We start from the raw sequence: 27,862 nt of genomic DNA on the forward strand, positions 1-27,862 counted from the left end.
ATTCTGGATTCCAGGTCAGATGCTGGAATCAGGAAAAGAACCAGGCGTCTGGAAGCCAGGGTTCCGCTCGGGCATCCCCCAATTTCTCCTTTGGTAAAAGCTAGAGGATTCCTGACACTGCTCTGTGATGATGCCAGAATGAGCTTTGAGTTTCCTGGAGGAGCAGGCCTGAGTCTCCCCTCCTCCACCACTACCAGGCAGTGGAGGACATTCCGCTGCAGCTGGGTGGTGGGTGGTACTCGGCAAACAGAGAGAAGGGTCACAGATGGTGGTGAGAGAAGAGCTGGGAAGGAAAGGTGGCTCAGGCAGTGGACGGGGGCACAACAGGTCTCCTGAGCGGAGGGCACCATGTCTTCACTTGCCCCCTGGACATGGTGCTGGGCCCTTAGCGCATGCTCAGCAACACCGACTGTCCCCTCCCCCCACCCAGGATCTCCCAGGCACTTGGGCCATGACTCAGGACTTGCATCCACTCACTATCCCCTGTATGGTACCCCCATCCAGCTCTCCAGACATTCTTTTTTTTTTTTTTTAGTATTTTAAAAATAATTCATTGTTGTATTTATTTTATTTTGGTAGCAGGGAAGGTAATTAGGTTTATTTTTAGAGGAGGTACTGGGAACTGAACCCAGGACTTCGTGCAGGCTAAGCATGCACTCTATCACTTAAGCTATACCCTCCCCTCAGACATTCTTTATGCAACAACATTTATTGAGTTCTTTATGCAACAACATTTATTAAGTACCTGCCTACTTGCTCTAAATGGAACACTGGACTAGGCCCTGAGGATACACAGATGACCAAAGGTCCATTTCTGACCACAACGAGCTCACAGTCTAGCTGGGGAGGAAGACATAAAGGAACAAGAAAGTAAAACGTGACATCAGCATTTCCAAAGATGTTATGGTGTGCCACGGGAGTCCAGGGGAGAGGGGAGTGATCAATCCTGGGGAAGACAAGATGGGGCAGAAGCCTTGACAGAAGTCTTGATGTCTGAGCAGGGTTCTAAGGGACACAGAGTTCTCCAGTAGATGGCGGGGGAAGCTTCCAGGCTAAGGAAATAGTTTGAGCAAATAAGCAGAGTTACAAAGGACAGGATGCAGGGCAGAGATGCTGGGGTGTGGCTCCGTGGGGGCACCTGGTAGATGAGGCTGGAAGAATCCTGAAGCCGACTGGGAATGGTCAAGTCTTTACGACACAGAGCTGCTCCAGACTCCACCCTGGGGAGTCAGGGAAGGGGAATTGTCTAAGAACTAACCAAGGGAGCTTTTGGTGGGGCTTCCCACCCAAGTTCAAGAAGACGAGCAAACGTCTGTCACTGGAAAGCAGCATGGAAGGCCACTCTGGGGCTGAATCCAGCTATCTTTGGGGAGGAAACCAAACCTGCTTCTGTGTGCCCTTGTTTGTGTTTTGTTCTGGTGGTCATTTGTTTCCTAGGAAAGTTCTTTGTCAAAGCTCCAAGCTCGGCTTGGCTGATTCAAGGGAAAAGAAGCCTCGTCTGTGCCTGGTGGGCACACCAGAGTTTCTCAAGGCAGGGCTGGGCATACGCGGCAGGAGCCAGGGCGCTGCTGGGCAGCTTCCTCAGCCCCTGCTCTCTGGACCTTTCCAGAGTTCCTTCTCCATCCTGCCCCCTCCCCCAACAACAGGGCTCCCAGAAGGCGCTGGGCAGCTCTGAGAGGAAGCCCCAGACATTCTTCAGTCCTGCTGAGGGAAGTGCCTGCCCTGAGGGGCAGACACTGCCCCTTCCTCTCAGGCCTCCTCAGGAGTGTAGGCGGGGTTGCTGGCTGCTGCCGAGCCTGATGGGGACGGGGACGAAGGGGGGCCCAGGGTGGCATAGGCAGGTGGAGGGGCTGCCAAGGCTGGGGCAGGGGCAGGGCCTGGCAGGGACGAGGAGGGGGATGCTGGGTGGGGGCAGAAATGGGAGGGGAGAGGGGGGGCTGATGCAGAGGCCACCTCCTGGCCAGCCCTGCCCCCTCGGCCTGGGGACCAGTATCGACTGCGGACCCTCCGGATCAGCATGAGGAAGGTGATGGCCAGAAGGTCGAAGACGAGCTCGGCCATCTCCACCACAGACAGCACGGAGGAGCCAAACCACAGGCTCCACTGGCCGCCCAGGTTGGACAGGAGGGTGACCATCTGTGAGGCAGAGAGGCTCGCTGACCACGCGGCAGAGCAGCCCCACCCGCCTTCCCCAAGGCCCTCGGCCACCCCACCCGGCCTCTCACAGTCCCTGGGCCCCTTCTCTCTGCTCCTCTCCCCCAGGAGCACATGGCTGATGGCTGGTGTCTTCCAGGGAAAACTGAGAACCAGGCCACGGGAGGGACGGCTGAAACCCAGGCCTCTGTCAGGGGTCTTCTCCCCAGCATCCGGCACCCCTCCTTCCTACTAGGCCCAGACGTCACCCCCAGCGCACCCTTCTTCCCACCCTCTCAGCCTCTCCCTCTCCCCTTTCCTTGGTCCTCAGCTTTCGAGGCCCAAACTCCCTGGCCCCATAGAGGCAATCCCTTGTCTCTGTGGACAGCCACCCGTTGAGACCCCCCGAGAGAATCCCAGACTCAGTGAGGCAGAACGCACCGTGACAGACGGAGACTCAGAGTTGGTTTTGTAGTTCAGTTCCTTGAAGAAGATGTTGAGTTTGGCAACCCCATTTCTTTGGAGTTGGGGAGAAGGTGGGAAGAAACGGCAGAGGGTCAACCTCTCTGCCGCTCGAAAATACCCTCCTCCAAGCAAGTGTATCAATTCCTCTTCCCAGATCTGTCTTCCCTCCCAAAGGCTCCTCCTTTCCCGGGGCTGGGACCAGGGTAGGACTGACCTTTTGTCCTTGATGGTGTAATTGTTCTGTCGGGATAGCATCTCGAAGACCCAGTCCTGGGAAAGGATGAGAGTGTCGGTGGGGCCACCCCCCATGCTCTTCAGGCTTAACTGGGTATTACCCATATGCATAGAGAAGACCTCAGTGTTATGCATACATGTGCCCATGCACGCGAGCATACTCCCCCCTCCCCCACCCCTTACCTGGGATGTCACTGAGGGCCATCGTGAGTAACCAGCAGAGAGCTTGTACATGGTCACACTGGGGATGGAGAAGGGCGCTCAGTGATGGGCGTGGGCTCACTCAGAGGCTTAGCTGAGGACCCTGTAGTCCACTCAGCCAAGCAGCCAGCGGCCCAACCTGCGCTCCGGGGAGGGGCACTCACCTGCATGGCTTCCGGCACTTGGTGAAACATCCTAGGCGGTCTGAGGAGAAGGCATCCTGGAGCTTATAGTAGCAGTAGCCTGTGGAGCAGAGAGGTGCCCATCTTCCTAGGATGCTTCAACCTTCACCCCACGCCCAAGAGGTCTCCTAAGATCCCTGGGCACTCATTTCGCAAGAGTATTATTTGGCATTACATTGGTGCCTCCTGAGTGGCAGCACCAGAAAATGCTTAAGAAATTAAGCTAAATCCAATAAAAAATAAAAACAACCAGGACACACCTCTGCACAGATGTGCAGGAAACGGAGAAACACTTAAAAGTCAAAAAGAAAAATGGGAACAATTCCTGCATAAGAAGAATGAGATTAAACTACAGCGAGATACCGCTTCGCACCCAGGACGATGGCTGTCGTGAAAAAAGACCATCACAAGTGTTGGTGGGGATGTGAAGGTGGACCCCGTCGATGCCCAGGAATGCAAAACGGAGCAGCCACTGTGGAAAAGAGTCTGGCGGTTCCTCAGAGGGTTAAACATAGAATTACAACATGACCCAGCAGTTCCACTCCTAGGTGTGTGCCCAAGAGAACTGAAAACACGTCCACATCAAAACTGGTACACACATGTACACAGCAGCACTATTCACAATAGCCAAAAAGCAGAAAACAGCCCAAATGACCACGACTTGATGGCTGGATAAGCAAAATGTGGTCTAGCCATACAGTGGATATTCTTCAGCCATAAAAAGGAATGAAGTACTGACATGCTCCAAAGTGGATGAACCTTGAACATATTATACTACATAAAAGAAGTCAATCACAAAAGATCACATATTGTGATTCTGTTTATAGGAAATGCCCAAGTTAGGCAAACCTATAGCAGACAGCAGGTAGATGAGTGGTTATGGGCAGAGGGGGGCGTGCTGGGGGCTCTTGGAGAGCGTTAACGGAATGGGGAGAAGATTCTAAATCGACTGTGATGACTATTGCATTATGACTGTGCTCAAAACTAAAACCATACTAAAACTGCATTGTACACTTTTAAGGGTAAGTTATACGTGAAATGAATTATCTCAGTAAAGCTGTTACCCCCCCAAAAAGAGTAATGGGACCATGGATTCCCCCTTCTCCATTTCCCAAATTCTAAGTAAGGTTATTTTGTCATTCTTGCTACTTTTAGTCACCTGGTCTGGAGTCTTCTTCATTTCTGACCCAAATCTCTCTGTCTACCAGGGCTTATATAATTAATTACATAATTAATCTTTAATTAGGGGGAATGAAAGGCAGCTAGGCCCTTTTTCCTGAGGAGAAGGCTCTCCTTAGAAAACTCAACAGACTGAATTTTCAGTGGCTTTCCTCTCCCTCATCCTCACAGCTCCTCAGCAAACAGCATTGTTATTTTTCTCTCTCATGGATCTTTTCAAACTCACAACCACTGAGCAATCACTGTCTGGGGGCCAGAGGAGCAGTGGGCAGAGTCCCTGCTCAGAGTGTCCTGGGACATCACATCTTTCCTCTGGGCCTCAGCCTGCTCTTCTGAGAAAGGAGACGGTTAGGCCGGATGACCTCTGAGTGCCCCTCCAGCTCTGATGCACTGTGATTCTCTTAAGGCCAGAGAGACAGGAACCAGAGGCCAGAATGCAAAGCACAGGAGTGGAGCTGAGAACCAGGGAAGAAAGCAGGCAGGGGATGAACACAGCAGAGCCAAGGCAGAGGCAGCGCTCAACGCCGGGGTCTGCCGGGCCCTGGCCACGTCCCCGGGGAGAGGCCAGCTGCGCCAGGTAAAGGCATGCGCGCTGAGGATGCCCGCCCTCTATTTTCCAGCCTCCCGCTTGGAATTTTCTTTCTGTCTCAGCCTCCTGGCACACAGCCTTCTGGCTGAATAACTCATCTGTAGAGAGAAGGAAAAGGGACTGGTCTGCTCCCAGACCAGGGAAGGGGGAGAGTCCAGTGACCCCCAGATTCTCTTGATTCTGCCCTCCTGGATGTGAAAAAAGCCTCAATAAGCAATTCCAATCTATGTATTTGGTTTCCAAATGACACACTTGCTCCTATTGAGCTGATACATTACGTACATTATAAAACACACATGAAACAGAAGGTGTGAGGGAATGAGGCAGGCGCACATAACTTCTAGGATTTCCTTCCTGCACCTCGGGCTGCCTCGCCAGCGTGCAGCACCAGCCCTGCTGGTTCCCTGGGGGGGAGAGCCGGGAAGCTACAGGCAGAGAGCACTGCGTGCAGAACCCAGGGAGATTTCCCTCACGTGCTCTTCCTTCCTCTTGCTGAGAGTTATTTTTAAATGTGGCCATCCCATTCTAAACACACAGAAACCAAAACAGAGAGAGAGAAACCGTGAGGGAGGAGCAGAGATAGAGGAGAGAGGTAGAGATGAGAGGAAAGCAAGAGGCAGCAGGAGAACCAGTCAGGGGACGTGGGAGCCAGAAGCCATCCCCAGTGATGGGTCAGTGAGGGTGCAGGGCTTGTGAGGAAGCCCTGGGCTCAGATGGGGAGGGCCCAGGCCTCCCAGTCTCACCCCAGGAATCATGTTTCCGGTAGTCACAGAAATCCACATTATGGGGCCGAGGGTAAAAGATGTAGGCACAGCCACACTCCCTGATCATGCTCTCCTGGAAGCAGGAATGGATGCACACCTGGAGGAGGGCATGGAGGAAGGGGGAGAGAGAAGGGGGAGGGGTCAGGCCTGCCCTCCCACACACGGCCCCCAATGGCAGGGGAGGGGAGGACACACCAGTCCCTGCAGGACATCTTCATCCCTCTTCCCACCAGTCCCTGTCAGGCACACCCTCTGTGGCTGACTTACACTGCCTCATGGGAGACAGTTGCCATGGAACAGGCCGGGCCTCACCTGCTGCGTGTACTTGGTGAGGTAAAGGTTCTCCACAGGGATCTCACTGCCATTCTCGGTACAGTCGCCATAGTTGTCCCCAAGTCTGTCCACAGCTTCCTGTGAAAGTAGAGACACAGAGAAGTCAGAGGTCAGAGGTCAGAGCAGGTGGTCCAGGCCTCTTCTTGACCTCCATCTTCCCTCAGTCCTGGGCTGTATGTCCTTCCCTGCCACCTCTCCTCTCTGCCTAATCATCTCAAAACATGCCCCCAGGGCTACTTCCAAGGACACCGGGCCCAGAACATCCCATGAGCCCTAAGCAGGTCCATTTCTCAGAATCTGACTTCCTAACGCCCACTCAGCCAGGCCTCTCACTCCTGACTTCTGCTCCTGAAGCCCACCCCATGCTCCACATGCTCCTGAGGCCCACCGGGCATGGCCCTGCACACCTTCTCCAGGCCTCTGGCTGTCACTCCATGCCCTCTTCTGGCCCCTCTCCATCTGGGGCTCTCGTCCCAGGCCTCCCAGCCAGCATCCTTACCTTACTCATGCTGATGGAGGTCTCCACCCCGGGCCGCAGGTTGAAGCCGCCATCATCCATGAAGGCAGGCTCGTTCTGCCCGTGCACCATCACCCTGGCCCCGGTCACTGTGGACACCAGTGGGATGAAGTCATTCTGCTCTGTGCGCAGTGTCAGGGACAGACCTGGGAGGTGGAGAGGGCACCGAGTGGGGGCGGTTTGAAAGAAGCATCAGAGGGGTGGAAACCCACCCTCCCACCTGCCGAGTCTCTAAGGCCCCAAGGGGAGCAAGTTCTGGGAGACCTGCAGACAGATTTGGCTACCCCTGAGCTGGACTGGGGATGGGGTGAGGCAGGAAGGACGGGGACAGGATTTCTATCACGTCTAGAATGGACCACGTGGTGCCGATGGGGGAGAAAGGACAGAGACAATTTTTCCAGGATAGAAGTGGGCACGCTGGGCTGAGACCCGGAGGTGCCAGAGCATCTCTAGGACACGAGCTCAAGGTGGGAAAATGTGGGTGTGCAGGGCAAGGGAGGGGTGGGGCAGAGGTCGGGGACAGCTCACCATGGTTGACCCCAGGCATGGAGGACATCCAGAGGTTGGAGCTGTTTTTGTCATTGAAAGTGTAGCAGTTTCCATATATCGGGTGGTGGAAATGAGAGTAATTCCTATTCAGGAATAAGAGAGCAGGATCAGAGAGGAAGGGGCAGGGGCTCTGGGAGAGCAAGACTTTCAGAACCCTTGGTTTCCTGATCATCTACTATGTGCCGACGCCATGCTGAGAACCTTGCTCAGGCCCCGTCAGCCACTCTGCTGGGCATCACTCCCACTTTGCATGAGCTCAGAGAGATCAAGTAGTTGCCCAAGGTCACACAAGTAGTGAGGACGAGCTAGGACTTGAACTCAGGTCAGCTGCCTTCAAGGCCAGGCTCCTCCCCACAGCCACCTGACCTCACTGGCCTTGTGACCTCCCCAGTTTGTCGCTGTGTTGCATTACAAACTCGTGCGGCGTCCTTAGTGTCTCATGTGTCTAAATCTTATTTCCCTATTTGTAGCATAATCTCCTTGAGGACAGGAGACTCATCTCACTCATCTCTAAATCGTCTCTGGGTTAATGGCATGGTTCTCGGCACACAGGAGATACAGGAGACAGTTAACAGAGCTGTGAAATGAATGAATGAAGTGGAGAATGGAAGGGAGTGGGGTGAAAGGAGGGAGAGAGGCCAACGAGCATGGAGCAGCAGGAGGAAGGTCAGGCTCAGATCCAAGGGCAGGACAGGGCTTCCTGCATGCCTCCCACTGGTAGGTCCACAGCTGGGCTGGGATAGGTTTGGGAACAGAGAGGAAGGAATCACAGAGCAGCGTTGCTACAATAGGAACACGACTTGACAGCAAGTCCCAGGGCCCCCGACAGGAGCTGTGTGGGGCTGTAGCCAGGCCCACATGGGAACAGAAGGGTCTGTGTTCTAACTAGCCTGGCATCTTGGAGCTGGTGAGGGGAGCAGGGAGAAGAGGGAGACAGGGCTTTGGTCTGTGAGAGGCTGAGGAGGAAGGAAGCAAAGCAGGAAAGGGAAGAAAGCTGGACTGAGATCGGGGGCTGGGGGCCAGGGTGGGGGTACTGGCTGCACGGCCTGGAGCAAGCCAGTTTTTTCATGCTTACCCCCCTCATCTGTAAAATCAGGGAGATGGGAACGAGTGACATGGTCTGGAATATTCCATTGGCCGTGAAGAACAAAGGCACGGAGGTGTGAAATCCGGGTGCACCGTCTGGGAAGTGCTGGGAGGTCAGCATTTCCAGAGTACAGGCTGCATTCAGGGAGGGACGGAAGAAGCGGCCACGGAAGTGCACAGAGGCCAGTCCTGCAAGGCCTGTGAGCCCGTGAGCCCTGCTCAGAGGGAGAGGGGACAGGGACAGCGTGACAGCTGTATGCAGCAGGTGGAATCAACAGAGTGAATGGAGCAACATGGATGAATCTTAAAACCACAGAGCTTAGTTAAGGAAATAAAAGGTCGCATGAGATATATAACCTGACACCATTTCTGTACACGTCACATGCACACTTTGTCACATATGAAGAGACACACATAAAGCACATTTTGAGAACACACGAGAAGCAGTAGAACCTGATGGCGAAGAGCACAGACTCCAGAACAAAACTACTTGTACTTGAATCCTGATTCTAACAAGTATTAGCGGAGGGGCCAACCCAGGTACTTGATCTCTTGGTGGCGCAGTTTCCTCACCTGTAAAATGGGGCTAATAGTACTTAACTCACAGGGATGCTGTGAGGATTAAACTCCACTTAGAACAGTGCTTAGCACCTAGTAAGAGCTATATAAATTTGCTTTTAAAAGTATAAGGATTCAGTAAGATGGTTAAAGTGAAAAAGACAGATAATAACAAGGGAGGATGTGGAGAATTTGCAGCCCTCAAATACTCTGGCATGAATGTGAAATGGTGCAGCCACTCGGAAAATAGACTGGTGGTTCCTCAAAATGTTAAATACAGACTCACTGTGTGATCCAGCAAGTCCACTCCTAGTGTCTATCCAAAAGAGTTGAAAACGTACATCCACACAAAACTGTGTACAGGAATGCTCATGGCAGCGTTATTCATAATAACCAGAAAGTGAAAGTAACCCAAATGTCCATCAACTGAAGTACAGATAAAGAAAATGTTGTTTATCCATCCCAATGGGATATGACTCAGTCATAAAAAGGCAACAATTACAGATACACGCAGCAACGTGGATGAACTTTGAAAACACGATGCTAAGTGAAAGAAGCCAGTCATAAAAGACTACATAGTGGGTGATTACATTTATAGGAAATGTCCCCAATTGGCAATCCACAGAGACAGAAAGTGGTGGTTTCCAAGGCTTGGAGGAGGAGAGGGAATAGGGAGTGACTGCTAATGGATACAGAGGGGTTCTTTTTGGAGTGAGGAAGATATATTAAAATTAGACAGTGGTAATAGTTGCACAATTCTGTGAATACATTAAAAACCACTGAATTGTATACACTAAAAGGATGAATGCTGTTATTAAAGAAAAGCTCACAGAGAGAGGGCAAAGGGTGTTGGCTATGCAGGAAGAGGGGCTGAGAAAGCTGGGATAAAGAGCTTCAACTTGATCCCAAAGGCCATGAGAGACATTGCAGGACTTTAAACATGACTAACTGGAATAGTTAGGTGGAGTCAGAATACTGCCATATAAACCCTCCTGTGGTTGCAGAATAAAGGGAGGTCTGAGCACCAGAGAGATGAACTGGGGCGGGGGTTACAATAACCCCAGTGAGAAATAATGAGGCTCTCAACTCAGGAAGTGACCTAAGCGTCAAGACTGAGATGAACCATGGACTTTCCATTGATGGGGAGGTAGAAGCCTGGGGCAGGCAAAGTGAGAGGGTGACAGAGTGACTTGGTGGCAGGGGTGGGCTGACCCAGGCTCAGGTGCTGCTGTTGCCTCACTTCCCAAGTGGCAGCTTCTGTCAGACACAAAAGCTAGACTCAGGAACAAAAGTGTGCGCTGGGCAGAGTGTGTGCTTCAGGTGACAGAAGCAGGTGACACCTGGCCCCGCTGATGTTCTTCGGTGACATGGAAGAGACAGGTTCCCTGTAGAGTGGAGGTGCTGCCTGGACACCCTTCCTTGGCCAGGCGGAGGCAGGGAGATGGTGCCGGAACATTGGGGAGCAGAAGTAGGGCGGGGAGGGCGGGGGTAGGAAGGGCCAGAGGCTACAGAAGGGGTCCCTCCTTACTCACAGCCTCTCATTACGTGAGTAAGGAGACCCAACATTCACCGCAGTTTACAAAGTGTCCTCACACTTCGAGATCATCTTCATCGCCTAAGTAAAAGTGCCAAAAGGGCAAGGATTTTTTCTTCTTTGATCTACCCCAAATGCCCAAATAGTGAATTGCAATAGCCCAGACAGTCAAAAATATTTGATCAGTGAACACTGAATGGGTCTCACTTCTCCCCTTACACACAAAGAAATACGCTCTGGGGGTGCGGGGAGGGTATAGCTCAGTGGTAGAGCGCATGCTTAGCATACACGAGGTTCTGGGTTTAGTACTCAGTACTTCCATTGATTAATTAATTAATTAACTTAATTACACTCCCCCCCGAAAGAAAAGACATAGGCTCTGAAGGGTGATGTGAAATGCCCAGGGTCACCTGGCCCCAGAAATAACAGAACCAGAGCAGGAACTCAGGGCTAGTCCCCCATTCAATCCCCGCAGTGTCCACTACACCACCACTGCTAGCCTCATCTGAGAAAGTGGAGTATGGGATTCGATGACCTGCCAGGCACTCCTGAGTTTGATGCTAGTAAGAAAGAGGTCTTAGGAAAAAGGAGAACCATACTTCCAGCCCTTGGTTCTCAAAACCAGATCTCAACCCCAGCCATTCCAGGGAATCTGTAAGAGGCTGCCTCACTCAGATGCAGCCCTGCAGAGAGCAGAAGTCCTGCACGATGCTTCCTGGGGTAGAGATTTGGACCTGAAGTCACCTGCTTCCCTCTCCTCCCCACCCGCATTTATTTAGTCAACAAGCATTTCGGGGAGGCGCCCATGCTGGGCCGGGGAAGGAGCCGGGGGTGGGGGGTGTGGGGCCGGGAGCACGAAGCCAGGCGGAGGGAAGGATGGACTCACGCCTCGTTGCAGGAGACCTGGTTGAAGCGGCAGGCGAAGATGAATTTGCCCAGAGCGTCCTCCTCCAGCGAGGGAGAGGTGTCCTGCCTTCTGGCCAGAATGTTGATGTAGTGGAAGCGATACCACTCCCTCACTGCATCCACCCCTGACGAGTACGTCTGGTAGAAGCAGTCCGATTTGTTCTGGTTGCACTGGACACAGAGACCAGAGTGTCAGAGGGCCAGCAGCGAGGGTAAGCAGGGTTGGGCCAAGATCAAGGAATGAGTGGTCTGGGGTCTTCAGGACCGATGGGGAGGGAGTGGGAGCCAGGAGTTGGGAGGAACAGAAGGCAGAGAGGTGCAGAAGCCCCGAGGAGAGCGGACCCCGGAGAGCACCGGGTTAAGGGAGCGGCAGGTAGGCCAGGGAGGAGACCGGGCGCTGCACACACCTAGGGGTCATTTATGCAGCCTCCGAGGAGAGTGGAGCAAGGATTCTTTTCCCTATTTCACTGATGGGAAGACTGAGGAACCAAGCGATTCATCCCAGCAGCAGAGCAGGTACAGGAACCCGGGGCTCCGGGAAGCGTGGTCCGCTCTCACTAAAGGGGCTTGTCTTTCTTCCTCCCTCTACTTCTCTCCCATTTCCTTTTACTCTTCCTTTTATTTTTCACTTTTTACTTTAAAATTGTTTCCTTGTTGCTGTCTTCCTATTCCCTGTCATAGGCTGGTAGAGCCCCGGTGCCCCATCACATTGGAGGGTCTCAACTGAGTCCCATCAGGGGGTTGGACTCCAGAAAGATGCATTTCTCGCAACAGACCTGACTTCCCGCCCCCGGAAACGCTCCCACAGGAGGAGTCTCTACCAGCTGGCTCCCAGAGAGATGTTATTTAATTTTATTTTTCAAACCTGATTTATGTATTTAACTTATTTATTTTCCCAGCAAGTGGCTGGGGTCCAGCCTCGTATCCCTGGCAGAGGACGCGGGGTGCGGAAAGGGAGCGGAGTCCTGAGCACGGGCGGAACCCGCGGGGCGGGGCGAGTGGGCGCGGCTTCCAGTGGTGGGCGGGGCAGGGGCGGGGCCTTACCAGTTGGAAGCCGATCTTCCAGTCCTTCCTGTTCACCTTGGGGTTGTTGTCCCGCACACTGGAGGTGGCGCTGCGGGCGCTGCGGGCCGCGTGGGGCGGAGCCGAAACCGGCAGGCGCTGCAGGGGGTGGGGCAGGGCCTCGCGCAGGTCCCGGCGGCCGCGGGCGGGGGCCACGAGGGTGTTGGAGGAGTTGAACTTGTACAGGTCGAAGAGCGTCTGCTCTGTGATGCGGTCCAGCTCCTCCAGTTCCTCTTTAATTTCCGTGTACCTGGGAGGGCCGATGGCAAAGGGTCAGATTAGGGGGCGGCCTCACGCCAGTCCCTGGCGCCTCTAGGCCTCAGTCTCCTCGTCTGTAACCAGTGAGGTCGGTGCATCCCGGAGAAACCTGCGGGGAATAGCTCTGGGGTCTCGGGCTATGTTGTGGGGAGAGCGGTAGTGTAGACAGGTGTGTCCGCCAGGTAATTGCAGGCGACAGTGAGCTCCGGCGGTGACCGCATTTATTACTGTCTGTTTATCATAAGGGATTGGCGGGAGGCGCCTGTGTGTGAGGCGCGCTCCTCCCACTCGCCCTGCCCTGGAGGGGAACCCGGAACTTGTCTGCTCGTTCCCACCGGCCCAGACACTCCCACGGGCCCGCCGTGTGCCGGCCATCCCGCCCCATCCCCTCAGGCGAGGGTGGCCTTTGGGCCCGCTTGCCACCTGACTCTTTCTAAATCTGCACTTCTAAAATCTTCCGAGGAACTTTAAAAATGCCGATGCCACACCTCCCACCCACTCCTACACACACATACACCGAAGACTCAGTTTTAGTGAGTTTCAGGTGGGGGCCCAAGCACCACAAGTTCAACACTGTCCAGTAAAAATCGTTCAATTCCTTCTTCTCAACACAGGGCCTATTACCATCCTGAAAGTCTGGAGTAGCAGGGCCTTAGGGATAGAATCTACCCAAACAAAACAAACACCCAGATAATAAACAGGATTGTAGGATGCAAAACCAATATACAAAAATTAATTGTATTTCTACATGCTAGCAACAAAAATTAGAAAATGAAATCACAAAAACAACATATTAAATAGCATAAACAATATCAAATCCTGGGGATAAATCTAATGAAAGATGTTCAAGACCTGTACAATGAAAATCACGCTAAAACAAATCAATTTTGGAAATGAGGAGCAAAGTTGGAGGGCTGACTCTACCTGACGTTAAGACTAGAAAGCCACAGTAATCAAAACGGTGTAGTACTTATGTAAGGACAGACAGCAGAGCAACAGAACAGAGTCCAGAAATAAACTTGCACATGTCTGATCAACTGATTTTTCACCAAAGCAATTCAATTCAATGGGGCAAATAATTTTTTAAAAACAGATGGTTTTGGAACAACTGGATACTGTATGAAAAACAAAACAAAACAGAACAGCAACCTCTACCTTAGTCCGTACACAAAAACTCACAACATAAAGACTATAGAAGCAAACATAGAAGATACCTTCAAGATCTTGGGCTAGGCAAAATCTCTTGGAATAAAAAATAAGGAATAAATCCTGAAATATAAAAACTTCTTACAAGTCAACAAGAAAAAGACAAATTGTTTTTAAAATGAGCCCAAAAACTATACAAATGGTCATTAAACACATAAAAAGTTACTCAACATAATTAGTCCTCAGATAAATGCAAATTAAAACCATAATGACGTACCATTAAACATCTATTAGGCTAAAACCAAGAGACTGTCAACATCAAATACTGATAAGCGTGTGGAGCAGCTAGAATTGCTGCTGATGGGAGTCTAGAATGGAACAACTGATTTGGAGGACCACTGGTGGTTTCTTATAAAGTTAAATATACATCTACTTTAAGACCCTTCTGGATATTTGACGCAATTCCACTCCTACCTGTTTACCCAGGAGCCATAAAAACATAAACACTTGTACAAGAATATTCATAGCAGCCTATTCATATTTGTCAAAAAAGCTTGAAACAACCCAAATGTCTATCAATACTGCTCAGCGATCAAAAGGGGCTCATACAGACAAAAAAGAAAAAATTTCAGAAACATTAAGTTAAGCACAGTAAGCCAGACACACATACAAGAAAACTCATGTTGTATGATTCCATTTATATGAAGTCTAAGAACAGGAAAAGCACTAATTGATGGTGACAGAAGTCAGAAAAGGGTAACGGGAGAGGGAGAGGAACTGACTACAAAGGGACACCTGCTACTGGGAATGTTCAATACCTTGATTGCCCAGCCTCAAGGAGCACCTAAGATTTGTGCATTTTACTGTACATAAATTTGCCTCAACTAAAGAATAAGTTGAATTTCAGTGCAGGGCTTCACTCACCAGAGAGTCGGGTTTGAGAAGACTGGGTGGGGCCCAAACAAAGCTGTTTTCACAAGAGCCCCAGGGGGTCCTAACGTGCTGCTGCATTAACCACTGCCTAGTCCACATCCTCACCGTCCTCCTCCCTTCTCTCTCTCATTAAAGGCTAGCCAGCTGCCCCGCATCCTCTCGCTACAGGAGAAAATGTAGCTCAGGTCGAAGGTGTGTGTTTGACATTCTGAAAGATTTGTTTGTTATTGGTCATTAAAAGAATGGCAGTAATAACTAGTATTTCTTGAGCACTTACTATAGCCAGGCACTGTGGTATTAGAATGTCCGTTATTTAATTTAATCTTCAGTGTAACTCCACATGCTACTAGCCACTGGTAGTTAATACTGTGGTCATTCCCTTTTATAGGCGAAAAATCTGAAGCATTTGTTCAAGGGTCACCTGGCCAGCAAATGGGTCAGAAAATACTCTGGCCATCACACTGCCCCCCATTCTGTTCCTGCTCCCTCTGGCTATTCTAGGTGGCCAATGTAGTACCCCAGAAAGAGAACTGAGCCAGAGGTACCTGGATGTGTGTCCTGGTGCTCCAGCCGCACACTTTCCAGCTGTGTAATGTCGGTAAGTAATCCAGCCTTTCTGAATATCAGCCTCAGTTTCCTCATCTGTAAAATGGGCATAGCTCTAGATCTGCCTACCTCATGAAGCTCTCAGAAGATTAAATGACACAAATTAATTCAGAGACACAAAGATGTCACTGAATATCAGGAAGACACAGAAGGGAGCCTGAAACCCAGGAAACAGAAGCGTCTTTCTCATGCCATGTAGGAAGAATCCAGGTCCCCCAACTTGGCTGAAGTTATTTCCTCTGACGAGCCCCCCATCCTCCACCCTGTGACAAGTCCTCCAAAAGAAGCCAGGCTCCATACAGAGCACCCTCACTCCCTCAGTCGACCTCTCTCCTCTTTTTTGGCTTAGGGCAGGAAGACGTAGTCCCACATCACCCCTTCAGTAAAGAAATCTCTCCCTCCCTTGCAGTCGACACCTAGAGCTAAGAGACCTGACCACTGCGGAAGAACTGCCGATGGCTCAGATCTTGCCCTGCAAGCAGGGGGGCTCTGGCAAGAGAAGACCAGGGCTGGAGAGGGATGAAGAATGCTGCCAGACAGTCCAGCCCTGCTAACCTTGAACCCCTACCCCGGTCACAATCACGACACTCACTCCCATGCACTCTGGCAGACATCCCTACATTTGAGGGTGGGTGAACCATTGCACAGTTTAATCAGGCAGGCATTACTGTCTCCATTTGACAGTTGAGGAAACTGAGGCCCACCAACCAGCAACTTGCCCCAAGGCCACTCAGCCAGGAAGTCCTGGAGTCAACATTTGAACCCAAGCCTGTCCGATTTCATGGCCCCTGCTTCTCCACTTCTTCCCTCTCCAGGCTCTGAAGCACTTGAGATCAGTCAGCAAAATCTCCTCTCCCATCTCCCCTGGCTGTCTCCCCTCCAGCCCTTCTTCTCTGTTGGGGACAGACTGGCAGGGTCAGGGACGCTGGGAGATATGGATGCTGATACCCCTACTCTCTTCCACATCCTCCCTCTGTCCCCAGAGAGGCTGCCTCTCACAGAAGAGCCCATGCATGCCCAGGTCCCCATCCCACCCACCCAAGGACCCCCAGTAGAGCATCCTGGAAGTACTAGGCAGAATGGGCACCAGAAACTCATCAGCTTCCTTCCCTTCCAGTGTGCATCTGGGGACCCGGCCTGCTCCTTCCTTCCTCCAGGGACCACCTAGAAGCCTGGACTTCCCTTGCTCTGCCCCTCCCCCAGCCCCATTCTCCTCTACATCTCAGTGCCTCCTGTCCCCCGGGGACTGTGCACACACCATCCCAGTGGAGTACTTCCCCTCATGGCTGCTCCGAGCTCAGCCTGTAACCAGTGTGTTCAAGGCAGGTGCTCTGCAAGCAGCGCCTCCCTGTAACCGCCTTAGGACAGAGTCCACCCTTCCTGAGTCGGTTCTGAACTCTCAGATCACATGTGGATTCATTCCTGGCTGGGACATTTTGAGAGCAATAGATGTTCACCAACCAATGATTGTTCAGAGGGTGGGCAACCAGGGTGCTGAGAGCTCTAACCCATTTTACCCAAGGAAAAGTCATAGGAACTAAGTTCTAATCAGTTTTCTGTGCTCATTTCCTAACCTCACTACTTTTTAGATGGTTACCCTTGGACAAGTTCCTTATCCTCTCTGTGCCTCTGTTTCATCATCTGTAAAATGGGAGTGTTATTAGTACCAGCTACACAGCCTGGTAATAAGAGTAAGTGAATTAACATATGAAAAGTACTAAGAAAAAGATCTGGCAGAGTAGATACTGTGTAACTGCTACTGTTGTTTTTACTGGCATTACTGTTCTTTAATAAGAACAATAATAGTAACCGATTGTTGGAGAAGAGAAAGCTAAGGAGACACAGGAGCCTGCCTGCCACCCATCTTCCCTGTGGCTTTGTGGTCTTAGCAAAAGTGGAGCCTAAGACCAGATTCCAGTTCTGACTTCTCTACCTAACAACTGGGTGACCTTTGCAAAGCCTTCAGGTTCTCAGAGCCCCCGTCTTCCCACCTGACTCTGGGGCAATAGTTCCCTCCTACACCAGCAAGCTGGCTGTGAAGATCAGATTGCGATAGTGGACTCTGCAATCTGCAGCATGGTTACTGCTGTCCTGGGTGCACCTGAGCTGATAGCCATCGGGCAAAGAAGGAGGTATCTTTAGAGTTGCTTCAAAGACACAGAACCACAACCGGAGGGTAGAAGTTACCACAAGATAAGGTGCAGCTTTACCTGAGGAAGAACTTTCCAGCAATAGCTGCTCCAGAGGTAGTGAGGTTCCTGGCCTGAGGAGTTCATCACTGGGTGGGCGGGGGTTGCTAGCTCTGAGTCCGGGCTTTCTGTCCCTGCCAGGCCTGCCAATGCAGAGCCCGCTCTGCAGGGTCTCCCCAGCAGGGTCAGGGATGAATGGCCTGGCTCAGAGCCTTCCCCTCCCTCAAGGCAACTTCTCTCTTTGGGGAACTGCCCCTCTCCTTGCTGCCATGTCCCCTGCTCTGCCATGTCTGGGAAGAAGATTCCATGACCTTCTTTGCTGTTAAAGAATGCCAACTCTTCTGGGAGGGACAAGGCAATTATCAAATAAGCTGTTATACAATGCTAAAGACCTTCCCCCAAACCAAAATAGAATGCCAAGCTCTTCCTTAGGACCAGCCTAAATCCCTCCAGGACTGGACGAAAACGACATTCTTGGGCTCTGGTTTCCGTGCATGTGGATAAGGCTGGACCTCTCCCTTTGGTGAGAAAGCTTTTCGTTAACCAGAAAGAAAGGGACTGCTGTGGCTGACCGTTCACATTGGACTCTTAGCACCTCCTTGCTCAGTATGAAGGTCTTCAGCCTTGTTCCCTATCCCGTCAGTTACAGAGAAAGCCAGAACCCCCTCTTTCTACCCACCATCGCGCCTGCCCAGCTGCCAGCAGGTGGGCTTCCGGTCTGACTTGGCCCCACTCCAGTTATCTCGCCAGCTCCTCTTTCATCCACTGATTTCCACCTACTCCCTGCTGCCCCAACGAGTCACTCAGCTCACCTCGCCTCTGCCCCCAGCACCCTTGCCAGCCAGCAGCGTGATTCACGCTCAAGTCACCACCCACCGGGCTACATTACCTGTCTGCAAACCGCCGCCGCCGCCTCTCTCCTGGAACAGGAACCCACAGCCTGGACACCTCCCTCCTCCCTCCTCCCTGACTCCAGCTGCTCTTCCCCATGGACTCCCACCAGCCCGCCAACCCTGGACGCCTTTGCAGGGCCCCTCCTTAAAGTGCAGTGGGAGAAAGAGCTTGGGAATCAAACTCACTTGGTTGCTGCTAACCCAGCTGCTACCCCTGGGATGCACTAGCTCCTAGGTGAGGGGGGTGATTTTTGGATCCCAGTTTCACCACCAGCTACGTGTGTGAACTTGGGCAAGTTACTTAACTTCTCTGGGCCTCAGTTTCCTCATCTAGAAAATGGGGGTAATACTGGTATTGACATCAGAGGTCTGTTGTGAAGAGTAAATAATTTTAATATACAACTTTCATTTATGTTTGACACACATTAAATACTATACAAGTGTTAGCCATTATCATTGTTTTTGTCTTTTTATTGTTTGCTGACCCTGCTCAATTACTCCACCTCCATTTTCTTATCTGCTAAATGGAAAGAATAATCATGCCTACCTGAATGGACTTGAGAGGATTAAATGAGATAGTGCTCCTTATGCACCCAGCGCCGGGTGGAACACAAACAGTAGGTGTCTGACACCTCTCTGCAGCGCTGAGGAGCCCTCTGGACTCCCTTCCCTTCCAGGTTGCTGTGTTCTCTCCCCACTAAGTCCTGCAGCAGCCCCTGTGCAGGAGGGATTTTTGCTGTGTGGACAGCTGCCTCCCAGCCTGCTGGCCCCAGAGGTCAGGGCTCTGGTTTTCATTCCCTGGAGCTTTTTCCACCACTGTCCAGGGCCCTGCCCCAAGCAGAGCCTTGGAAAACCTGCAGACCTCGGCAGATTCACCCCTGCCCTCCATCTTTCACCCACATCTTTCAACCACAAATATTTATTGAGAACCTACTACCTGTCCCTCCCCTCTCTGCAGGCTCAGGGCTGCCCCCGCCCCTCCCCTACACCACGGCCCCGGGGGAGGAGGGATGGGGGAAGGGGGGAAAGATTAGGGCTGAGGAGCGCCCGAGGTTGGGAAGAAGGGAAGCAAAGCCATGGGCACCAGGGGGAGAGAAAGAAGCCCGCAAGGGGGAATAAAAGCAAGCCCAGGAATGAATGAGATGTAAGCATCTGAGTGGAAACTCCACTTATTCCCCGTCCATATCTTGGGTGTTAAGAAGAGGCAGGGGAGGGGGAGGGGAGAGCGCGGGCCTAGCATGCACGGGGCCCTGGGTTCAATCCCAGTACCACCATTTTAAAAGTAATTAAATAAATAAACCTAATCCCCTCCCCTCAAAAAAAAAAAAAAAAAAAGAGGCAAAGGTTTGTGGTCAGGCAGAGGATGAGTCACCGCTGTCACTACCTCTATGACCTTGTGCCTTAATCTCTCTCTGCCTCAATTTCCTCAAGTGTAAAGTAGGAATAATAATAATACTTGCCTTGAGAATTTAAGGAAATGCCTGAATTGTTGGGAGAATGAGAGGAAATGCCTGTGAGGTACTTAACAGCATCTGGTGCCTGAGGCAGCTTTTCAGTAACTGGCCCCGCACCCGGGACCTTGCCAGGGAATCAAACACGCTTGCTTGCTTGATTGCTTGCTTGCTTGCCTGCTTGCTTGCTTGCTTGCCTGCCCTGGGACGCACTAGCTCCTAGTGATAGGCGTGATTTTTGAATCCCAGTTTCACCACCAGTGAAATGGCCCAGCAATCAGTGAAATGGCCCAGCAATCTTTTCTCTGCAGGACAGGGCGTCCCAGCCCTCACTAGTTCACAACACACCTTTGGACAGTATGCATGGGGGGGCCTCCACCCCCCAGATGTGACCAATTCCAAGCACCACAATGGCCCGCATACCCTATCTGTTTGCTCATCCACACACTCATGCCATCGCTCTCTCTCTCTCTCTCTCACACACACACACACACACACACACACACACACACACACACACACACGGTCATAAATCTTACACTCCTTGAAGGCAGAAACCTATAACTCGCAATTTTTTTATACTTATCACGGTGTGCGTAAGTTATTTGTTTATATGCCTATCTCTTCCATCTTATTTTATCTGCCAACACCTAGCCAAGTACCTGGCCTTTAATGACAATTGTAGGAATTATTGATAAACCCATTTGCCAGGTACCTAACACCGAGTCTGGCCTGCAGCGGATGATCTCAAGGTGCGGAATGCCGGCGTGAATGCACAGAAAATGTGAGTGTAAACACCTAGCTCCACAATTACCCTTCCCCCACCCTGGGCTCCATGAGCAAAAATTGGCAGAGAAAAGTGACGAAACCCAAAACTTCTGGACACACCCAAGCACATAAGTCAGGCACCTGGGCAGGTGAACTGTGCAGCCCAGCAGGGTCACCTGGGGCCTTTGGGGGAACAGTCTGGCCAGGGCTGCTTTTATTCTGTCCTGTTCTCCTGGCTCTGTGACTCTCCACCCCCAGCCTCCAGGCTCCTGTACTGCTCTGCCACCACCTCCCACTGCTTTCCCCCAGAAACGAACTGCCCTTCTAAACCAAGACCAACATACCAGGGTCCAGCCCTCGCCAGCCCCCGCCACCCACCCCCACAGCCCCTGCCACGGCCTCATTGCAGAATCTCCATCAGATTCATCTCCTGGCGGGGAGGAGAGGGTGATCTCTACCTGCCCTTCTGGAGTTATCAGCATCTTGACCTCATCAGCGCTCCCTCCCACTTGCAGGAAGGAAAGAGGACTTGCAGGGATGGAAGAGAGGACTGTCGGTCCAACAAACACGCTCTGGGGAAGCCTCAGGCACTGGGGAGGGTCCAGCAGGTCCAGGCTTCCTATCCCGCCCAAAGGAAGGTCTGGTCCAGACAGGAGTGCCGCCGCCTACCCCTGGCTCTGAGCATCTGCCCGCCCGGTGGGCACCCCGTCCCCTCTGAGGCCCCGGCCGCGGCTCTGGGGGAGCGGCGGAAGGAGACTGACCTGTAGGGGTTGAGGGTGCAGATGGAGACGGCGGGGAAGACGAGCTTGTCGGAGTTGAGGTTGATGTTGAGGCTGACAGGGTAGCTGAAGTACTCTTGGAACAGCAGGCCGAACTGCCAGTACATCATGCCGAAGGTGCAGAGCCAGAGCACGGCCCAGAAGGCCGTCTTCATGCGGTTGTGCTGGGAGCACACCAGGCGGATGGCGCCGTGGATGGTGGTGTTGTTGCAGAAGAACTCGAAGAGCTCTCGGTAGGAGCGGTGGAACTCGATCAGGGCCTCCTCCTCCTCCGTGGGCTGCTGGGGGGCCGCGGGCTCGGGGTCTGGCCCCGGCTCCTTACGCTTGTCCCCCTTCATGAGGCCTTGGTTTGCTTGGGGAGGAGGAGGGGGAGGGTCAGGCTTGCTCTCTGGGCCCTGGGAGCTCTCCGCCTCCATCATCGCGAGCCCAGCGCGAGGCTGCCCCCGGCCCGGCCCTCAGCCCGTTCGCATCCCACCCTGAGCCCACCTTCTCCCACCGCTCCCCGCAACTCTCCTCCCTGCCCAGGAGCCCGCTGACCTGCTGGAGTCCCGGCAGAAGAGCTGGAGCCGGGCTTCCCTGGAGTGGCCTCTTCCCTGCTTCCCTGATAAGGCCACCTTTTGGGTTGTGTCCTAGAACCTCCCTGTCCCCACTGCAGTCAGTCAGCCGGCTTAGTCAGTCTTTCTTCCCTCTTCTTCCTCAGGGATCTCTGTGTCTTAGCTCCTCTCTCTCCGTCTCTCTCTGACTTATCCTTCTCTGTGGGTCTCTCTCAGCTGTCTTCCTCCTTACCTGTCTCCTCTCCGTGTGCCAGGCTCTCTGGTCCTGCCTCTCTTCATCTGCCTCCCCACCTTGCCCCCTCTCCCCTCCGGTCTCTGGCCCTGACCTAGGGCTGTGTCCTGACTCCCTCTCTGTCCCAGGGACTGCCGAGCTCGGAGAGGTCTGGGCTGCCTCCTGCTGCCCGCTCTCAGGTTGTGGCTGGACTGAGACTGGTTCCTTTCCAGTTGAATCTGGCAGCCCAGCCTCTCCTCCCCCTCACCTGACAGGTGCAGTGGCGGAGCCCGCCCGCCGGCCGGCAGGGGATGGAAGTGACAGAAGTCTCATTAGCATCTCAATTAAAGGTGAGCGGGGCAGGCAGGGGGAGGGGCAGAGGCGGAGTCAGAGCTGAGAGCTCAACAGAGGGAGGAGGGCTCCTGAGGGCAGGTGACCGGGAGCACGGGCACTGGGGAAGGAGAGAGGGGGCAGAAGAAGAGTCAGGGCCTGGGCAGTGATGGGGACCTGGCAGGCCTGGAGACCAGGAGATGGAATGGCAGGCGAGGGCCAGAGGTCTTGGACCAGGAGAAGGGTCCTAAAGACAGAGCCAGGAGGGCAAAGCTAGGGAAAAGGACAAGCAGGATGTGTAAGACTAAGGTGGGGGGACCAGAAGAACAGGGGAGACAGGAAAAGGGAGATGGATGGAGGAGGACAGGGTGAAGGAGTATGAGGGAAGGATGGAGGAGGGGCAGAGAGAGGAGGATGAGGAGGAGAGAGCCAGCCCCAAAGGGAGTCCCCTCTTCCAGGCAGGAGAGCTGGGACTCCCTAAGTGGGCTTCCAGGAGTCAGGTTCCTCCCTGGGGGATCCCTCCAGGGGAGACCTAGGTCAGCCTCATCCCCAGGTCTTGGAGAGGAAGGAGAAGCGGTATCTGCCAGTTTCCTCCCCACTTGCTGAAGTGGGAGCACCTCCCTGTCCCAGAGCCCCCTCCACCTGTCCTAGCTGGTCCATCCTCTTCCCTCATGACTCCTCACCGCCACCCTTACCTTGGCCAGCCCAGGGAGCCAGGGAGGGGCCCAGGTGGAGCTGGGGGCTGGGCGGGGCCCCAGGACATTGTGTTCTTTTTCACACCACTGGCTGCCAGGCCAGGAAAGTGTAACGTCCCCTGTTGTGGTCACGGGGTTGCAGGAATGTGTGCACCGAGGGAGGCAGTGCAGGGGCCAGGCAGGGCACTTGGGCAGAGCCCCGGAGCCCAGGGAGGATCAGGGACAGCGGGCACTGAGGAGGCAGGGAGGGATGTGGGCCGTGCTGGGGGATCAGGAGGAAGAGGCTGGGCCCGGCCCAAGTCTATATCAGCCCTGAGAGGAAGGAAAAGTGTTTCTCCTCCAAAATCTCTGCCCCAAACAATCCAGCAAAATAATAAAGGGTGAAGTAGCAGGCAGTGAAGGGGGAAGGGTCAGAAATTCAGGCCCCCAAAGAGGGTCCAGGAGGCACAGAGACCCAAGCACACAGCTCAGGCAAGAGGTCTGCCACCGTGGCCTCGCAAGTTCCCTGGCTTCTCTCACCTCCTGGAGGAACAGGCCTGGGATGTGCGGACTCGGGCCCAGCCTGAGCGCCGATGTAGCCAGATGGGAGAGGACAGGCCTGCGATATCATGATGTCATAAGGCGAGGATCTTAGTGACAGAGGTGGGAACCAGGTGCTCAGGGAGCCTGGGGAGAGGGAAGCAGGAAGAGGTACTCACCCCAGGAGACTCTGGAAGACTTCCCGGAGAAGGCAGCATCTCAGCTGGGTCTTGAGAAACAGCATGAGCTTAGGGTACAGCCCCATCTGTGGCTTCCTCTCTGGGCAGGCTGTCCCCTGTGGCCTCTTAAAGGGAGAGCTGCTGTCTCCCAGGATTCCAAACCTGTCCCGTTGCCTCCCTGACATGTGCTGGGAACATCTCCCCTTAGAAGGGGAAGGCTGACTTTTTCTTCATTTTCCATATAAAGAAACTGCCCTCTGCAAAGATAAGCCAGTTTTCTGTGGACACAAAGCCAAGCAGCAGCAGAGTGAAGAACAGAAGCAGAAATCTTCCCGGGGGCGGGGGAGGGGGGCTTTGTCGGCTTAGGGCTTTCCTCGTACCTCCTGAGACAGGCCAGCCACAGACTCACAGGGACCTGGGGCTCCCCTGCACCTGGTTTTGAAAGCCAGGGCGGTTGACACACTTGCACACAAAGTCCACGGGTTCACCAGCCATCTGGGTCCTGGATTATCTCTCAGGCTCTGTGAGAAATCCTCTCCACGGTCTCCACCTTCCCAAGGGACATCCTATCTATAGATGGGGTACTGCCTGTCCCATCTCAGAGGACCAGAGAGGAACCTCCCTGCCTTTTCTATTTTCTGGCTGGTGCCTGAAATCCAACCACTGGCTCAAGGCTGCACAGCAGGCAGTTTTCCTCTCAAGGGCTGTGTGAGCAGGGTGGCGAGGCCTGGGCTGGGCTGAGCCCAGAGAGCCGTGTCCCCAGAGCACCTGCCAGGGTGCGGCAGCTTAGAGACAGCAGCATTCCAGATCTGGAATGGGCCAGAGCAAGCTTGTTATTGTGAGAAAAATAGAAATCTGAGCCCTGCACTTGTGTCATAGCTCCATTAGAAATATTACCTTTAAGGTGCAGAAAAAATAAATACCTGAACACATTTGTGTCCCAACACAATTTTCCAACAACGCAGCAGTTTACAGAACAATAAAAGCCTCCTTTGGTCCCTATCCTTTCCCACCCCTCGGCCTAGGGGTCATTTGTGTCCGCCTGTGTCTTTTTTGTGTGTGCTTTATAGACCCACATGTATTTTTTAAAAACAAAATATATAGGTTTTTTTTTAAATAAATGGGACCATGTTATAGGCATTATTCTGTGACTTCCATTTTGGCCTTTAAACTATGTGACTTTGAAAAGGACACTTTACCTCTCTGGGTCCCAGGGGGTGGGGGGTGGGGGATGTCAGGCAGCCCAGTTGGCCACAAAGGCCCTTTCCAACTAGCTCTGCATCTAGCCCCTTGCTTAACACATGAAGAAACTGAGGCTCCAAGAAGGAAATTGACTTGCCCACATCACCCAGGAGTTAGGTGGGGAGGGTCAGACTGAGAGCTGAGCCTCCCCTTTCCAAGCTCAGTGTGGCTCCCCTGACTTCCAGAGAAGTAGAGTCCTGTTCTGTGGGGGACCCGGGCCTTGCAGACTTTGTCTTGGAAGCTCCCCTGGCCTCTCGCAGAGCCCCAGTCCTTCCGTCCCCTCCCAGTGCCAGCCAACCTCTAACCCTGTGGTTTGGCCCTAAAATGTGCAAAAGCTTCAGGGAGAGAGGTGAGACTGGAGGGTCTGCTGCGGAGGAGGGGCTTCCTGCCCTTTCCTCCCCTGGGGACAGGAGAGGATGGAAATGGTCACTCCCCCCCACCCCAGCTCCAGGAGAGAGCCTTGTTTAGAACTCACCACGGCACTCACTGCCGGATGCTCATACCCCAGTGTGTGCGTGTGTGCATATGTGTATGTGTGTGTTTCCGCACACACGGATCATATTATGAGGACAGGCACTAGGCTTACTTGCCAGGTGGCCCCAGTGCCTAGTGGCCACTATTTGTTGACTCCCCTCTGCAGAAGACAACAGAATTAGCATCTTGAGTAAGACCCAAGGTGTTCTTTGACGGAGAGCGATGTGCTATCCTCGAAACATCCAACATCCTAATGTCCTCTGATAACCTATTAATTTGTGGTTTATTAATTTATCTAAATTTCCTTCACTTTTTTCATTTCAGTTTCAAGACTTTCTAGGGTAAAACTGAGTCATTCAATTAAATGTAACTCTGTATTCTTGCTGCTTAGAGCTAATTAGCTTCTCCACGTTGGGCTCCCCACTGTGGAAAACAGTGATTCTTTTACCTGCATTTATATGGCATGATTTTCTCTTTAATCTAACATGATGCTCCAGAAAACCCTTCCCTGTCACTCTTAGTTCAGTCACCTGGCAGGGTGCCTAGACATTCACCATTAGACGTTTATTCCTTTGGGTTGAGTCCAGATTTCTCAACCTTGGCACTGTTGACATTTGGATAATTCTTCGTTGTAAGGGTTATCCTGTGTGTTGTAGGATGTTTAACAGCATCTCTGGCCTCGACCTACTAGATGCCAATAGCACCCCCTGAATTGTGACAATCAAAACTTCCTGCAGGGGGAGGGTACAGCTCAGTGGTAGAACACATGCTTAGCATGCAGGAGGTCCTGGGTTCAATCCCCAATATCTCCTCTTAATTAAATAAATAAACCTAATTACCTCCCTCCCTGGCCAAAAAAAACATTCCTCCAAATATTGCCAAATGTCTTTTGAGGGGCAAAGTCACCCCTGATGAGAACAACTGGGCTAAGCGAGTGTCCCCAGTGCAAATGCTCTGGAGAAAGATGACCTCATCAATTATACATTTCTCAGCATTTGCCAGACCCGCTCCAAGCGCAGCAGTTGGCTAAGAGCCCTGTGGGGAAGAGGGGAGAAAGAAGAGTAGTTAGAAGAACCCTTTCCCACCAACCCCTTTTTGGATTCCCCGTGGGCCTCCGGGAGGAAGCACCTCCCGGCAAGCCCCTCTGGAGGGGCCCGGAGAAGGGCCTCCCTCCCACACACGCTGGGCGTCTCCGCGGCACTCTGTCCCCGTCTGGTGTTGCCCGGTGGAAATCAGCAAATCCTCAAGGAGCTGGTAACAAACACAGAGGGAAGAATCGGAGGCAATGCCTGCCCGTGAAGGGTTCACGGACCCCTCACCTCCTCATCCTCCTGGAGAACGTTGGGCCGACATAATAATTAATATGTATAGAAATATTAATATAATATATTATATAATAATATAATAATTATTAATATAATAATTATAGAAATATTAATCTTAATATTAATAAGATTTGTCTGTCATGGTCCAGAAACAAGAAACAGTCTTAAGTCTTTCAAGTGGAGGAAATTTAACACAAGAAATCAGTACATGGTTGATGGAAGAGCTGAGAAGCCAACAGGAGAAAGCAAGGCAGCCCCGAAAAGAGCACAGCAGGAAGCAGCTACAAATCCAGGCTGGAAGGAGCACCTTACAAATGCATCATCACTGACTCGGAAACCTCCAGAGCTATTTGACCGGAACGAAATAGTAAGGGCTGCCTGGTAGGAGATGGGACTGTGGAAGGAGAAAAGGAGGAAACACAGCTGACACAGCCAACTGCAGGCAAGGTCTGAGAGCAAAGAGAGGCGGAGAAAAAGCCTGCTTCTTCCCTCTTCCCACCTACCTGTCCTCTACCCACCTGTCTTCCTATTGGCTGAAACTGTGGGAAAGCCAGAGGGAAAGGGGCTCTGGGAAATGTAGTTCCCAGTAGTGATGCAGAACAGAGCCGGGGAAAGGTGGAAAACAGATCAGATCAGCAAGCAAACCAGCAGTTGATTTGGCACAAAAAAAGAGGCCCACAGAGGTGAAGTGGTGGGGTCAGGATTAAAGTCCAGATCTTAGGGCTCTTTCTGTAGGACCCAGAGAGTCCTTGAAGGCGGAAGGGACAGCATGACATTGGCAGCAGAAAAAAGGCTGTGGCTCAGCCAGCTGGAATTGAAAAGGATCGAAATGGTGCCCACCTGTGAAGCAGGGAGCTTTGCCTGGAAAGGGCATGCAGGAACATTCTGGGGTGCAGGAAGTGTTCTGGAGAGAGACACTGGAATATATAAAAGCGAAAGTTCATTGACCTGTATACATAAGATTAGTGTGCTTTCAGCAGTTCACTGTTTATATGTCTTATACATCAATTAAAAAAAG

At 52.4% G+C, this 27,862-nt stretch overlaps 1 protein-coding gene across 10 annotated transcripts in view; it reads right to left on the bottom strand.

Moving 5' to 3' along the window:
- Window positions 1-707: 707 nt before the first annotated feature.
- LOC105071110 (sodium channel epithelial 1 subunit alpha) overlaps window positions 708-27,862 on the bottom strand; it is a 91,830-nt gene continuing 64,675 nt past the window's right edge. Inside the window, exons 1-14 of one of the 10 annotated variants that reach the window (XM_074357922.1) lie at window positions 23,804-26,884; window positions 23,625-23,703; window positions 21,298-21,667; window positions 12,275-12,542; window positions 11,211-11,401; window positions 7,126-7,229; window positions 6,580-6,743; window positions 6,060-6,158; window positions 5,727-5,844; window positions 3,198-3,276; window positions 3,016-3,073; window positions 2,813-2,868; window positions 2,575-2,650; window positions 708-2,136 (exon numbers count right to left, since the gene is read on the bottom strand). In XM_074357922.1, the coding sequence (XP_074214023.1) occupies window positions 1,750-2,136; window positions 2,575-2,650; window positions 2,813-2,868; window positions 3,016-3,073; window positions 3,198-3,276; window positions 5,727-5,844; window positions 6,060-6,158; window positions 6,580-6,743; window positions 7,126-7,229; window positions 11,211-11,401; window positions 12,275-12,542; window positions 21,298-21,667; window positions 23,625-23,703; window positions 23,804-23,842 (2,088 nt within the window). In that variant the 5' untranslated portion in view covers window positions 23,843-26,884 and the 3' untranslated portion in view covers window positions 708-1,749. Of the gene's footprint in view, window positions 2,137-2,574; window positions 2,651-2,812; window positions 2,869-3,015; window positions 3,074-3,197; window positions 3,277-5,726; window positions 5,845-6,059; window positions 6,159-6,579; window positions 6,744-7,123; window positions 7,230-10,335; window positions 10,406-11,210; window positions 11,402-12,274; window positions 12,543-15,158; window positions 15,272-21,297; window positions 21,668-21,852; window positions 22,219-22,348; window positions 23,591-23,624; window positions 23,772-23,803; window positions 26,885-27,049; window positions 27,762-27,862 lie in introns of those variants that run through there. The other 9 variants (XM_074357921.1, XM_074357924.1, XM_074357925.1 and 6 more) reach the window with 9 other exon arrangements.

Source organism: Camelus bactrianus, chromosome 34, assembly GCF_048773025.1.
Source record: "Camelus bactrianus isolate YW-2024 breed Bactrian camel chromosome 34, ASM4877302v1, whole genome shotgun sequence".
Taxonomy (NCBI): Eukaryota; Metazoa; Chordata; class Mammalia; order Artiodactyla; family Camelidae; genus Camelus; species Camelus bactrianus.